The 13,262-nt window shown below is 30.4% G+C and overlaps 1 protein-coding gene across 3 annotated transcripts; it reads left to right on the top strand.

Moving 5' to 3' along the window:
• Window positions 1–740: 740 nt before the first annotated feature.
• Window positions 741–5,327, top strand: LOC139843469 (endonuclease 4-like). 3 transcript variants are annotated; one of them, XM_071833550.1, is made up of 11 exons: window positions 749–841; window positions 938–971; window positions 1,071–1,192; window positions 1,685–1,865; window positions 2,201–2,308; window positions 2,397–2,452; window positions 2,702–2,785; window positions 3,025–3,117; window positions 3,298–3,365; window positions 3,564–3,637; window positions 4,901–5,327. In XM_071833550.1, exons 3-11 carry the CDS (start codon window positions 1,076–1,078, stop codon window positions 5,062–5,064), a joined length of 945 nt encoding a protein of 314 aa, XP_071689651.1. In that variant the 5' UTR covers window positions 749–841; window positions 938–971; window positions 1,071–1,075; the 3' UTR covers window positions 5,065–5,327. The 3 variants fall into 3 exon arrangements, with proteins under 3 accessions (XP_071689652.1, XP_071689651.1, XP_071689650.1); XM_071833551.1 differs by lacking the exon at window positions 938–971 and having other exon boundaries at window positions 741–841; XM_071833549.1 differs by having other exon boundaries at window positions 835–971; window positions 4,901–5,326.
• Window positions 5,328–13,262: the final 7,935 nt, after the last annotated feature.

Below are 13,262 nucleotides of genomic sequence, written 5' to 3'. Positions count from 1 at the left end.
AGGGAGGGTATTATTAAGGAAGGTGATTCTCACACACAACTTTTTAATCCATACACATTTTTATACTATAAACTTACAATTATATCCCTACATTTATCTAGGGGGTTGAACTATTATTATTCTAAATATAAGTAAGGGTATCCCTACATTTATCTAGGGAGTTGAACTTCTATTATTATTCTAAAGGGTTAAAGCCAAAAATAGGCTACAAACTTACACAAATGTACCGATGTCGTCCACAAACTCATTTCCGTGCTACTGTCATCTACAAACTTATAAAAAATGTGCTGATGTCGACCACTATACTTTTTTTACCGGTAACGAAAACAATTGATGATGTGGCTTCTATGTAGTCATGACACGTCGATGATACATCGGAACAAAAACTGAAAGTATATGGGCGACATCGAAACACATCTGAAAGTATATGGACGACATCGAGACAAATAAAATGAAAAAAAATAAGTTAAATAATTAAGTTTACCGGTTCAGCAGGTAACCCGTAACAAAATGTTAACATTAGTATATTTTTTATAAGTTTGTAGGCGACAGTAGGACGAAAATGAGTTTGTGGGCGACATCGATATATTTGTGTAAGTTTGTAGCCTATTTTTAGCTTTAACCCTATTCTAAACATAAGTACGGGTATCATAGTCAATTAAGTGTGTACCGATTAAAATAGACCCGGTGAATGCCTCCCCTATTATTAACCCCCCGAACGTCTCAACCTATGACGGGTCAATAGGAAAAAAAAAAAAAAAAAAAAAAAAATTGACACCAGAAACCCACACCAATACTTCAAAACACCGCTCTCTGTTAAAGCCATTCTGACAACCGAGCAGTACGTTCGACTCTTTTTCTTCAACCTATTTATTTATTACTCTTGTTTTCACAAACTATAATTTCAAGTACCAACAAATATGTATTGGTAATTTAGGGTTTTCATCTGCGTCATAGTTCAAATAAATTAGGTAAACCTAACTCAAATTCACACCTTTATTTACTTAACTATCTTCCTAATTGATCTAATTTGATTGTTCATTTTTTTTTTTCTTAATTTGTATAACTAGTAAAAATGAGTGGTTTCAAGTTGTGGTGGATCAAAGGAACATTTGCCGTCTTATTGCTATTAATTCCTGGAAGTTTAGGATGGGGTAAAGAAGGACACTATGCTACTTGTAAAATTGCTCAGGTAATTTTATTATAAAATTCATTTAAGTCTTGAATCATTTGAATGGATGCTCATGAATGGGCAGAAACTTTTTATTTATACGTGATTATTAATTATTGTTGATAATAAAAACAATATAACATCTTGATTGGACATATGCATCAGAATAATCATTTCTTGATAGGCAGGTTGGGTAGCTTAATGGGTAACTTTATACACTATAGGCGAATTTTGATCATAATGACCTGTTTCGGTATCACTCCCAATTAAATATTTAGAATTTTACCCGTTTGATCTGGTATAGATGGTATAGAGCCGGATTCTACTTATGCATAAGTAAATGGGTCGAAATTGCCAGCTTTGTTGATAGGGAACTTGATAATGGATATGCAACTATAAGTTTATAACCTGTTCTTGCCTTTTTGGCTTTCTTTGAAACTACGGTCTAACATGCTTGTAATAAGTACACATTGCACATAGGATCATTGATCTAATTGTGTTTTACGATATTAGTTGTTTCTTAGTGAAGAGGCTTTAAAGGTGGTGAAAGAATTGCTCCCAGAAACCGCTGAAGGTGATTTAGCTTCGTACTGTTCATGGGCTGATAATATTAAGTGGATGAACAAGTGGCGCTGGACCAGTGAGTTACACTATGTGGATACCCCTGATTTCAGGTGTAATTACAATTACTGCAGTAAGTTATGTAATCTCCAGTAATTTCCATTTGGTCTATTAAATTTCCTTCAGTCAACAAAAACAGAAACAGAACACAATGTTTACTATACGTTTAACCAAATACCAATGGAAAAACTTGCCCAAAATGTAAATCCAATGCATACAACCCATTTGATTTTTATTAAAAGGTGCCGTTGGTAACTGGGCCCATTTAGAACAAGCCATCTTAACCTGTTACCCAACCCATTTATGCTTTATGTTTTCAGTTGGTTTGATGATGTGCTCTATGTGCGATTATGAGGTGTATTGTGTATGTATAATATTTGATTATGACTGAATAACACAATGTCTTAGGGGACTGTCATGACTCATCTGGAGTGAAAGATAGGTGCGTTACTGGAGCAATTTACAATTACACGGAGCAACTTGTCACGTATAATGCCTCTAATTCAGCTTCTCAATGTAAGTACCAATTGTCTTCCTATCTTTTTTTTTTTTTTTTTTTTTTTTTTTTTTAATTCTACTGGGAACTTATAGATTTCAAATACAGACAACCTGACTGAAGCCCTTATGTTCCTGTCTCATTATATTGGGGACGTGCATCAGGTTCGTACATGTTTCTTGGCTGCATATTGCAATGACTTTTAGAAACTCACATAAAGTAAAATTTTACCTTTTCAAATCTAGTTTGAACCCAAGCATAGTACTTGGTCTGTTAATGAAAGCTGCAAAATCTTGATATGTACTGATATGATATTTGCCTTTCTGGACGGGTGATTTATATATTTAACCTACAATCACATTGAATCTTTAGTGTGAAATGTTTAGTTAAAATCTTTTGTGTTTCATCTACAGCCTCTGCATGTTAGCTTTACTTCCGATGAAGGTGGAAACACGATAACAGTACGGTGGTACAAGAGGAAGACCAATTTGCACCATGTAAGTGACTTTTTGTCAAATTCTTGGATTTATATATTTTCTCATATATATTGATAACCTAAAATCGAAAAACTTTTCAATCGAAAGACTTAAAATCTAATTATGTCATCAATGCAGATAATATTTTGTGATGAGAATTTTTAGTAAGCCGATCACAAAAACAATCACTAGAAAATGTTGGGTCGAAAATGTGAAGTAGTGGAGTTTATGATTTTTGAATATTATTATTATTATTTCAGGTATGGGATAGTGATATAATAGAATCTGCCATGAAGGAATTCTATGACAAAGATATTGATGTAATGATATCAGCAATTGAGAAGAATATTACAGTATGATTTCATCTTGTTTTTCTTCAACGCATGTTATATTAAAAATTACTAATTACACAACCGCTTCTCTTTATAAAACTAGTAATTAAATTTAAATGATACTTGAAACATTTTCAACGGTGTGTCCTTAACAGTTTTCACATATATTTTTCTTCTGTTTTTACTTGGGATTGGAATTAGGATACTTGGAGCAATGACATCTCGTCTTGGGCAAATTGTACATCCGGTGAAGAAGTTTGTCCGGACCCGTACGTGTACATTTTTTACTTTTTACTTTTTTTTTTACAGTTAATTATTACTCTATTGGTTTTCTTCCTGAAAATTTGTATATTTTGTTTTCTCTAAAGTGCGTTTTAGTATTTTCCTTGAATTATATGCCAAGTCAAATAATGCAATTATCCATGTTACGGCATTAGGAATGTAAATTAAGTGGTGATTTCTTTCAGGTGGGCTTCTGAAAGCATCAAGTGTTCATGCAATTACGCTTACAGAAATGCTACACCAGGAAGCACTTTAGGAGGTAATAAATTGAGTAATTGCTCATTCCGACTTTAATATATACAACATAAAATCAGTACTATTTTTTATAAGTATACCTTACTTAATATATTATACAAAACGGTGCAATTCCATACTGAAGGTGGCAAATTAGGCAGACTGGGTAATGTGTAAAAAGCGTAGATTTTTTTATATATATTTTTTCTACGGGTTGGTCCCCTTTGGTTTTGAAAGACTTAATTTTTATAATCTTACTTTTCGAATAGTATTCTAGTTTTCAAAAATGAACTACTTACTTAAAAAATAATAATTACAGAGGTTTTATGCATCTTAATTTAAACAACGCTTATGGATGACTTACGAGGTTCTTTAGACTTTCTTGTCCAGTCTAATTTTCTTTAGTTTACCCGTTTGACTGTTTTGAGACAACACATAATCTGAATCGACCCATAAATTAGTAAATGGGTTGTTGCCAGTCTTACCATTTGTAGGACTGCAAATCATTTTTAATGTACAAAAATACTTTCAGAATAACATCTATATGTTTTAGCCATGTCACCTGCTTCCCAATTCAGTTGTGGAACCCATTTACATGATGTGTGGACTATTAAAGATTTGACTCTTATGTTTTGAATTTGAATATAACTAAATTTGGTGGAAAAATGAAGATGGGATCCACAAACAGGAGTTATAAAAAAAATGAAAAAGCGGTGCTTTAGTTGCAAAGTTTTCTCTTTAATTCTATCTCCATTTTATCTTAAGAAAACAAGTGACCATTTTGAACTTGCAATAAATGTTTTCCATCTTTTAAATTAGAAAACATAACTACAAATCCAATTTTCTTTTATAAAGGTACCATAAAAGATATTTTGGTGTTTTTACCAGCCAATAATAGATTTTTTTTTAAAAGTGTAGCTATAAATTGGTAAAGTGGGTTTCACATTTTCTATTTTTAAGCTTTTCATGGATTGTTTTTTTTTTTTAAAGTGTAGCTATAAATTGGTAAAGTGGGTTTCACATTCTCTACTTTTAAGGTTTTCATGGATTGTTTTTTTTTTTTTTTTAATATTTTTTTTAAACACATGTAATTATTAAGCTTTCCATGAAATTTTCTTCAGAAACACCTCCACTTTTTAGCAACAGTGTAACACACCTATATTTGTATATTGTTTGACACTACAACCATCTGACGCGAGACTTAAATTGTTTAAGTAATAATAATTTCAGAAATAATGGCTATTATCTTGGTTATACCGCCTAATTAGTTTTTCTCAATGTGTGTTAGACGAGTATTTCCTCTCGCGTCTCCCAATTGTAGAGATGAGGCTTGCTCAAGGTGGGGTCCGTTTGGCTGCAACACTTAACCGAATCTTCGATCCATACTCTTCCATCTTACAGAAATTTGCATATTCTGGGAACTTCATCCAACTAACGTCTCACACGATTTAAAGTTTGATTGATAGGGAACAAATTAAACTTACTGTATGAATTAGCCTGCTGGCCTGTAACTGTTCACTATGCTAAACTTTTTAAGCATAACATGCTGAAAATAATCTGTTTATCTGTACATGTTTATCTTCGTAAGGAGGGACTGTGAAATTAGTACATGAACCATAATCATAGTAACATAATGGCTTTGTATTGTTAGCTAAAAGTGTTCAGCACACTTGTGGTCCGCTTGCTGCATACTGTTCTATTATTAATGGCATAGGATGTATCTCACATGGTAACAGATTTGCATAATGGTTATAGCCTGCAATTAACATTATTAGCATTATGACTGAGAAATGAAATAAGGGATTGAGAACGTTTACGGATTATAACACACATTTGTAGTTGGCGGGGAAAAAAAACTCTGCTAGTTATTGATTATTCCATGCTCTATGCCATAATCATAATTGATTATGTGATTTTTATCATCATATGTATATCAACATCTTTGCTATTAAATGTTTCAACGACATAGTTATGTCGTTGTGATAAACTGTTAGGAAAACTTACAACATAGTTATGTCGTCGTGATAAACTGTTACGAAAACTTACAACGGCGCTAAAAGGTTAGTAGTCTTTTATTGCTCTTAATAACAATTCCATTTCCATTATCAAAATTATAAGAACGAGTGACTTAAAATGAGTTGATTAGATATAACAATGTTATATGCCCTTGTCCTTTATTTTCAAGATTTCTAATAGATACAGAAAAGAAAGGAATTTTTTTTTTAAAGAAAAAAAAAAAGAAAAAGAAAACAACAATTTATTTAAATTTTTTTATCAAAGGCTTTTTGCTAAAGTTTTTATCTGTCTCACTATAGAGGATCATATCTTGGGGCCTAAGATGAACATTCTTATGATTGAAAGACATTGGCATTATGGGTGCTAAGCCAATTCATCCCTATCCTTTAACATCAACAATTTCTACCTCTGAAGGTGCATCGACCCTAGTTAGAGGTTCGACAACATATGAAGAAAACCTAAGGGCAACAAATTATCTATTCGCAACTATAGAGTTTATCATTAAGGTACATGTACTACTTACACCTCACTTTTTACTTTTTTAGTGATTCTCCTTGTGACAATTGTAGCTAACAATAATTCTTGTGAAATATTACCCCTACATACTAAAACACGTCCTACATACTAAAACACGTGGCTAGATTCGTAGTTTCAGTTATATCAAATCGTCGTTTTGAGTTTGCGTTCACACTACAATCGGACCCTCGAGTTTACACTTTTTCAGGGGTTGAAAGCGTAATTATATAATTTTATTAAAATAAAATAAACCAACTCCACCCGCAATTTTAACGGGCCCTATCTCGGTGCGAGTTAAATTTTTTCGAGACCACCGTTCAACTCAAAAAAATCTGATGAACACAACGCGACTAACTATACGCGAAACAGACATCGTTAAAAAACACTAAATAACGGGCCCTATATTGTCGCTCGGTGCGAGTTAAATTTTTCCGAGACCACCGTTCAACTCGAAATAATTTTACGAACACAATGAGACTAACTATACGCGAAATGGATATCGTTAAAAAAAACTAAATATTTCGGGCTGTATTTCATAAATATACATACATGTCCAACAAACAACCCAACCTACTAGATATATTATGTACCAAACAACATATATCCAAATTCGACCGCGCATTGAATACAACCGCAGCAATGCGCGGTCCAAGTTTTTTCTAGTTGTTGACAATATATATATCGTGATGTAATAAAATAATAAATAATAATAATATTAATAATTTATAATCTAATATTTAATATAGTAATAATTGTCAAATATGGTGGCCTTGGTTGGTGAGTTCTATAGTAAAACACACACATGCATATTGTGGTATAAGACTTGGTAAAACTTGGCATACTATACCTACCAAATTGTCTACTAAATATTTACCATTTAGCCATCTTGAATTAGTATAAATAGAGCAACATGTAAGCTCATTTATACATCCCAAAATCATTTCTTTCTTTCATGTACTAAAAGAGTTAAATAGAGAGTTTGTGAGTAATCTCCTAATTACAAGAGATATAAAGATTAATGTTTATCCTTGTAATTAGAGAGAAGTGTAATTCCTATTATTCTTATTAGTGAAACGTTTTCTTTCCTTGCCCGTGGTTTTTACCATATTGGGGTTTTCCACGTTAAATCTCGGTGTCTCTTTATTGTCGCTATTTCATTTATTACTAGCGGTTTGCTATAATTCGGTGTCGCTTTTCTCAACAAGTGGTATCAGAGCTAAGGTCTAATATCTTGTGTGTATTAATCTACTTCTCGTATGCTCTGTGGTTGCCACGGGAGTGGATCGTCCACATCAGAAAATAAGTAAGATTAATTTCACTCGATAAAAGTTCCCGGGTACTATTTCTCAGAAATATAGTATTGTCGAAAAGAAGATTGTGATTATAGCAATGTCTACCAAATTCGAAATTGAAAAATTTAACGGGAGTAATTTCTCGTTATGGAAATTAAAGATGAAAGCTATTCTGAGAAAGGATAAGTGTTTGGCGGCCATCAGTGGACGTTCCGCCGAAGTCACTGATGAAAAATGGGAAGAGATGGACGGCCAGGCTATCGCAAATCTTCATCTAGCACTAGCAGATGGCGTTTTGTCTAGCATAGAAGAAAAGAAGACGGCGAAAGAGATTTGGGATCACTTCGTAAAATTGTACGAGACCAAATCACTCCACAACAAGATATTCCTTAAGAGGAAACTTTATGCGCTACGAATAAATGAATATACTTCAATTAATGAGCACATTAATTCTTTGAATACTCCATTTCTCAACTCGCTTCATTAAGTTGCAATATAAAGCCAAAAGAACGTGCTGAACTTTTACTTCAGAGTCTACCTGACTCGTATGATCAACTCATTATTAACTTAACCAATAATGTCCTCTCGGAATATCTAGTCTATGATGAAGTTGCGGCTGCTATTCTAGAAGAAGAAAATTGGCGCAATAACAAGGAGGACAAACAGGCCGGTTCACGACAAGTAGAGGTCTTGGTGGTGTCAGGAGGGAGATCAACGGAACGTGGCCCAAGTGGGAGTCACATTCATGGTAAACCGAAGTCTAAAAAGAAGAAGACCTATACATGCTACAATTGTGGCAAAAAAGGTCATCTGAAGAAGGATTGTCGGAGTTTAAATAACTCTAATCCTCAAGGAAATATCGCAAGCATTTCAGAAGATGGGACTGCTTTGATTAGTGAAGCAGTGGTAGCAAATGAAGGCAGAAAGGCATTTGTTGATGTCTGGTTATTTGACTCAGGGGCTACTTTTCACATGACCCCTAGAAGAGAATGGTTCAAACAATATGAACGTATCTCAGGAGGATCTGTATACAGTTGCAGTGATCACAAACTAAAGATCATTGGAATTGGAGATATCATTCTGAATATGCACGATGGTACAATTCGTACTATTCAAGGTGTACGACATGTGGAGGGTTTGAAGAAGAACTTATTATCTTTAGGACAATTGGATGATCTTGGTTGTAAGATGGAAATACAAGACAAGATCATGAAAATCATGAAAGGCGCAGTTGTACTTATGAAAGGAGAAAAGGTGAGTGCTAATCTATACATTCTGAAAGGCGAGACGGTACGGGAAGTGGAAGCATCCATTGCTTCGAATAGTTCAAGTGATAAAGCTGCTATAACATGGCATCAAAAGCTTGGAAACATGTCTGAACAAGGTATGAAGATTCTTGTTGAAAGAAATCTTATTACTGGTCTTACAAAGGTATTGCTACCTTTCTGTGAGCATTGTGTAATCAGCAAGCATAATCGCCTGAAGTTTAACACATTAAATTCTAGAAGTAAATTGGTTCTAGAATTGGTTCACTCTGATGTGTGGCAAGCACCAGTTCAATCCCTAGGAGGAGCAAAGTATTTTGTATCATTTATTGATGATTACACTAGGAGATGTTGGGTGTACCCAATCAAGAGGAAGGCAGATGTGTTTGAAGTTTTCAAAGTTTACAAAGCGCGTGTTGAACTTGAATATGGTAAAAAGATCAAGTGTTTAAGGATGAATAATGGAGGAGAATACACAGGTGATGAATTTAATAAGTTCTGCAAACAAGAAGGTATCAAAAGGCAGTTCACGACGGCATACACTCCTCAACAAAATGGAGTGGCAGAGCGGATGAACAGAACCTTGTTAGATAGAACAAGGGCGATGTTGGCAACTGCAAGCTTGGAAAAATCATTCTGGGCAGAAGCAGTAAGTACTGCCTGTTACTGTGATGACCCGGGAATTTCCGACCAAATTTAAACTTAATCTTATATGATTTCGACACGATAAGCAAAGTCTATTAAACCGAGTCTCAAATTTTTTTTAACTGTTTACATGATTCAGTTAACCTTTGACTACTCCGGACGATTCACGAACAAATATGTGTAAATAAATATATAATTATGTATATATATAAATATAAATAAATAAATAAATAATATATATATATATATATATATATATATATATATATATATATATATATATATATATATATATAATAAATTGAATTAATAAGGTACACTTAATCAATTGGAATTAAAAATATAAGATAATAAATAGAATACTTAGGTTACTGATATATGAATATATAAAAGTATATATAGGATATTATTATGAATCTATATATATGAATTTTATAAATAATTATTATTATATTATAAAATATAAATATTCAGTATTCAATTTACGTTAATATATATATATATATATATATATATATATATATATATATATATATATGTATTAAATGTTACATGATTAATAACTTATAATATTAATATATTTAATTACAAGTTAAAATAAATATTTTATTAATATACATACTTTCATTATTAATATTGATCTTTGTATTATTAACTTAATATATAATATATAAATATGAGATTTGATAAGCATAATTGGTTATATCAAGTATTACTTTTATTATATTATTAGAATTGATATCTGTATAGTTAATAATAATTTAATATATAATATATAGGTATAAAAATTGAAATATGTAATTTGTGATTTCTAGTAATATTATTATGTTTTGTCATTAAGAACCATTATTATTATTATTATTATCATTATCATTATAATTATTAGAAAACAATACAATTTATTATTATTATCACTAAAAATATTATTATTATTATTATCATTTTTGTTACTATTATCATTTTTTTTAGTATTAAGATTATATATTATCATTATTACTATTATTATTAGTTCCATTATTAATATTAAAAATTGATATATGTATAATTAATATTATTATGTTTTCTTTATATATATAATATACAGATACAGATAGAGATAATCGATATACACTTGTACAAATACAAATATACATAAATACATATACGTGTACTTATACAGTGTATATATACCGTTAATCATATACATATGAACACAGGAAATTGTATGCTGCTTTTACAAACGTTCTCAAAACGGTAGGTGATTTTTTTCTTTCTGTTTATTTAGTCGTACCAATCAGTGTGGAATTACATGATAGAATCCAAATCTGTAGCTATCGATTGTCAGACTTTATTTTGTTTATATTTCTTTTTTTGTACGATAGGTTCCCACTATCGAATTCAATTGGGTTATATAAAAATCCAATCCAGTTGTCAATTGATAAAATTCCGACTCACATTATCTAGTACAAATTACAAATATCAATAACAGCTCTTGCTTGATTCAAATTAATCAGAGAAAACCCAGAAATATGGTGATAAGCCCCGTTCTTTGTTCATTCAATCAAGTACTCGATCCCAAATGAAATTTTAAAAATTAATAAAGCAATTCTGTTAGGAATCCCATGTGTAAGGTATCTTCAAAATTTCAAAACCCAATTTCTAATATCAATCACGAATTTTAGAGTCAAACATTCAAATTCAAAAAGTCAAACCATGTGTTCATCCAAGAATTCGAATTCGTTTTACAGTTTCTGAGGAAATTGTTGATTGAGAAAGTTTTTAGAAGAAGTTTCCTATCTATTTCGTTTAGAATTCATCTTCTATAAATGTCAAGATTTCGAAATAAGAGTTTGAGTTCCAAATTTTTTACAGCGACGGTTGCAAATTATTTGAGTTGTTTATTTTTTTTTTTTCTGTTGTTAATCAATAACAATTACAATAATTTGCTTCTGTTCCGTTTAATAAATTAAAACATTTTTTTTTGGGTTTGCTATTATGATCCTGGATTACGGATCGAGTCGTTCAGATAGTGAAGAAGATGAACAAATGTGTTAATGGTTAAATATAAATGAGATTGGGATTAAAACAGATATGCAGTAATGGTTCAATGGTTATGGGATCGTGTCGGATACCTAGAGGTCTCGGGTTCGAGTGTTGTAGCTGCCATTTTTTTTAAAGACTTATTGAAGTAGTTATTATCTCCTTTATTATTATTATAATTAATATTATTATTATAATTAATATTAATAATAATAATAATATTATTATTATTATTATTATTATTATTATGATAAGTATTATTATTAGTAACATTATTATTATTATTATATTATTGTTAATATTATTTATTATAATAATATTGTTGTGTTATTATCACTAATATAAATGTAATTTATATTATTATCCTTAACATAACTAATATTATTATTATTATTATCGTTATTATTATTAATATAATCATAATTATTATTACTCCTAATATTTAGAAATATCATTATTTTAATCAAATAAAGAGAATTATCAAATTCGTTAACATTAGTAAAAGTATCATAATTACAATTAGGATTATAGTTATTATTATTATTATTGATGTTATTAGTATTACAAATATTATAACTATCTTTATAAATATTAGAAACATTAATTATCATTAATATTAGTATTAGTAACATTTAGAATTTTTATTAACAAAAGTATTACTATTAAGATTATCACTAGTAATAAGATGGTTATAATAATTATTATTATCGTTAAGTATTAGGTATTATTATTAAAAATTATTATTTTCATTACCATTGCTATTAAATTATTCACTTTATTAGAAACTACTATTATTATCATTATTATGAGATTTATTATAAAAACTATCATTAATATTATCATTTATAGAATCATTAATACTATTATCATTAATATTAGTACTATCATTATTATTATAGATATCACTTAAAATATTATCTTAAAATACTACTTTAACAAATAAATGATATTTATATAAAAATATGTTTAATACATATAACATAACAAAATTTAATATTTTTATGTACAAAATGAATATATGAAACATATATATATATATTATATATTATTAATATAAAAAGAATATAACTATTAAATTATATATATATTTATTCGATTACAACTATGTATATTAATAAATATACAAATGATATTGGTTCGTGAATCCGAGGCCAACCCTGCATTGTTCCGTTGTTCAATTTAGTCATATGTATTTTTACTACAAAATACATTAGGTGAGTTTCATTTGCTCCCTTTTTAAATGCTTTTGCAATATATATTTTTGGGACTGAGAATACATGCGCTGCTTTTATAAATATTTTACGAAATAGACACAAGTAATCGAAACTACATTATATGGTTGAATGATCGAAGCCGAATATGCCCCTTTTAGCTTGGTAGCCTAAGAATTAGGGAACATAACTAATTTTGAGAATTAGTGCACGCCTAATTGACGCGAATCCTAAAGATAGATCTATGGGCCCGACGAACCCCATCCAAAGTACCGGATGCTTTAGTACTTCGAGTTTTTATATCATGTCTGAAGGATTTCCCGGAATGATAGGGGATATTCTTATATGCATCTTGTTAATGTCGGTTACCAGGTGTTCAATCCATATGAATGATTTTTGTCTCTATGCATGGGACGTACATTTATGAGAAATGAAAATCATGTGGTCTATTAAAATGATGGAAATGATTATTTATGTTAAACTAATGAACTCACCAACCTTTTGGTTGACACTTTAAAGCATGTTTATTCTCAGATATGAAAGAAATCTTCCACTGTGCATTTGCTCATATTAGAGATATTACTTGGAGTCATTCATGACATATTTCAAAAGACGTTGCATTCGAGTCGTTGAGTTCATCAAGATTATTATTAAGTCAAGTATAGTTGGATATATTATGAAATGGT

The sequence above is a fragment of the Rutidosis leptorrhynchoides genome, chromosome 4 (genome assembly GCF_046630445.1).
Source record: "Rutidosis leptorrhynchoides isolate AG116_Rl617_1_P2 chromosome 4, CSIRO_AGI_Rlap_v1, whole genome shotgun sequence".
In the NCBI taxonomy this organism is placed as follows: Eukaryota; Viridiplantae; Streptophyta; class Magnoliopsida; order Asterales; family Asteraceae; genus Rutidosis; species Rutidosis leptorrhynchoides.
Note: the sequence above shows the minus strand (reverse complement) of the source record. Positions and strands in the feature narration are given on the sequence as shown.

Bases quoted from the DNA above. Each gene is read 5' to 3' on its own strand.
- LOC139843469 (XM_071833551.1), top strand. From the start codon at position 1,076: ATGAGTGGTTTCAAGTTGTGGTGGATCAAAGGAACATTTGCCGTCTTA. The intron at 2,309-2,396 runs GTAAGTACCAAT...TTTCAAATACAG, and splicing joins CTCTAATTCAGCTTCTCAAT to ACAACCTGACTGAAGCCCTT. The intron at 2,786-3,024 runs GTAAGTGACTTT...TTATTATTTCAG, and splicing joins GGAAGACCAATTTGCACCAT to GTATGGGATAGTGATATAAT.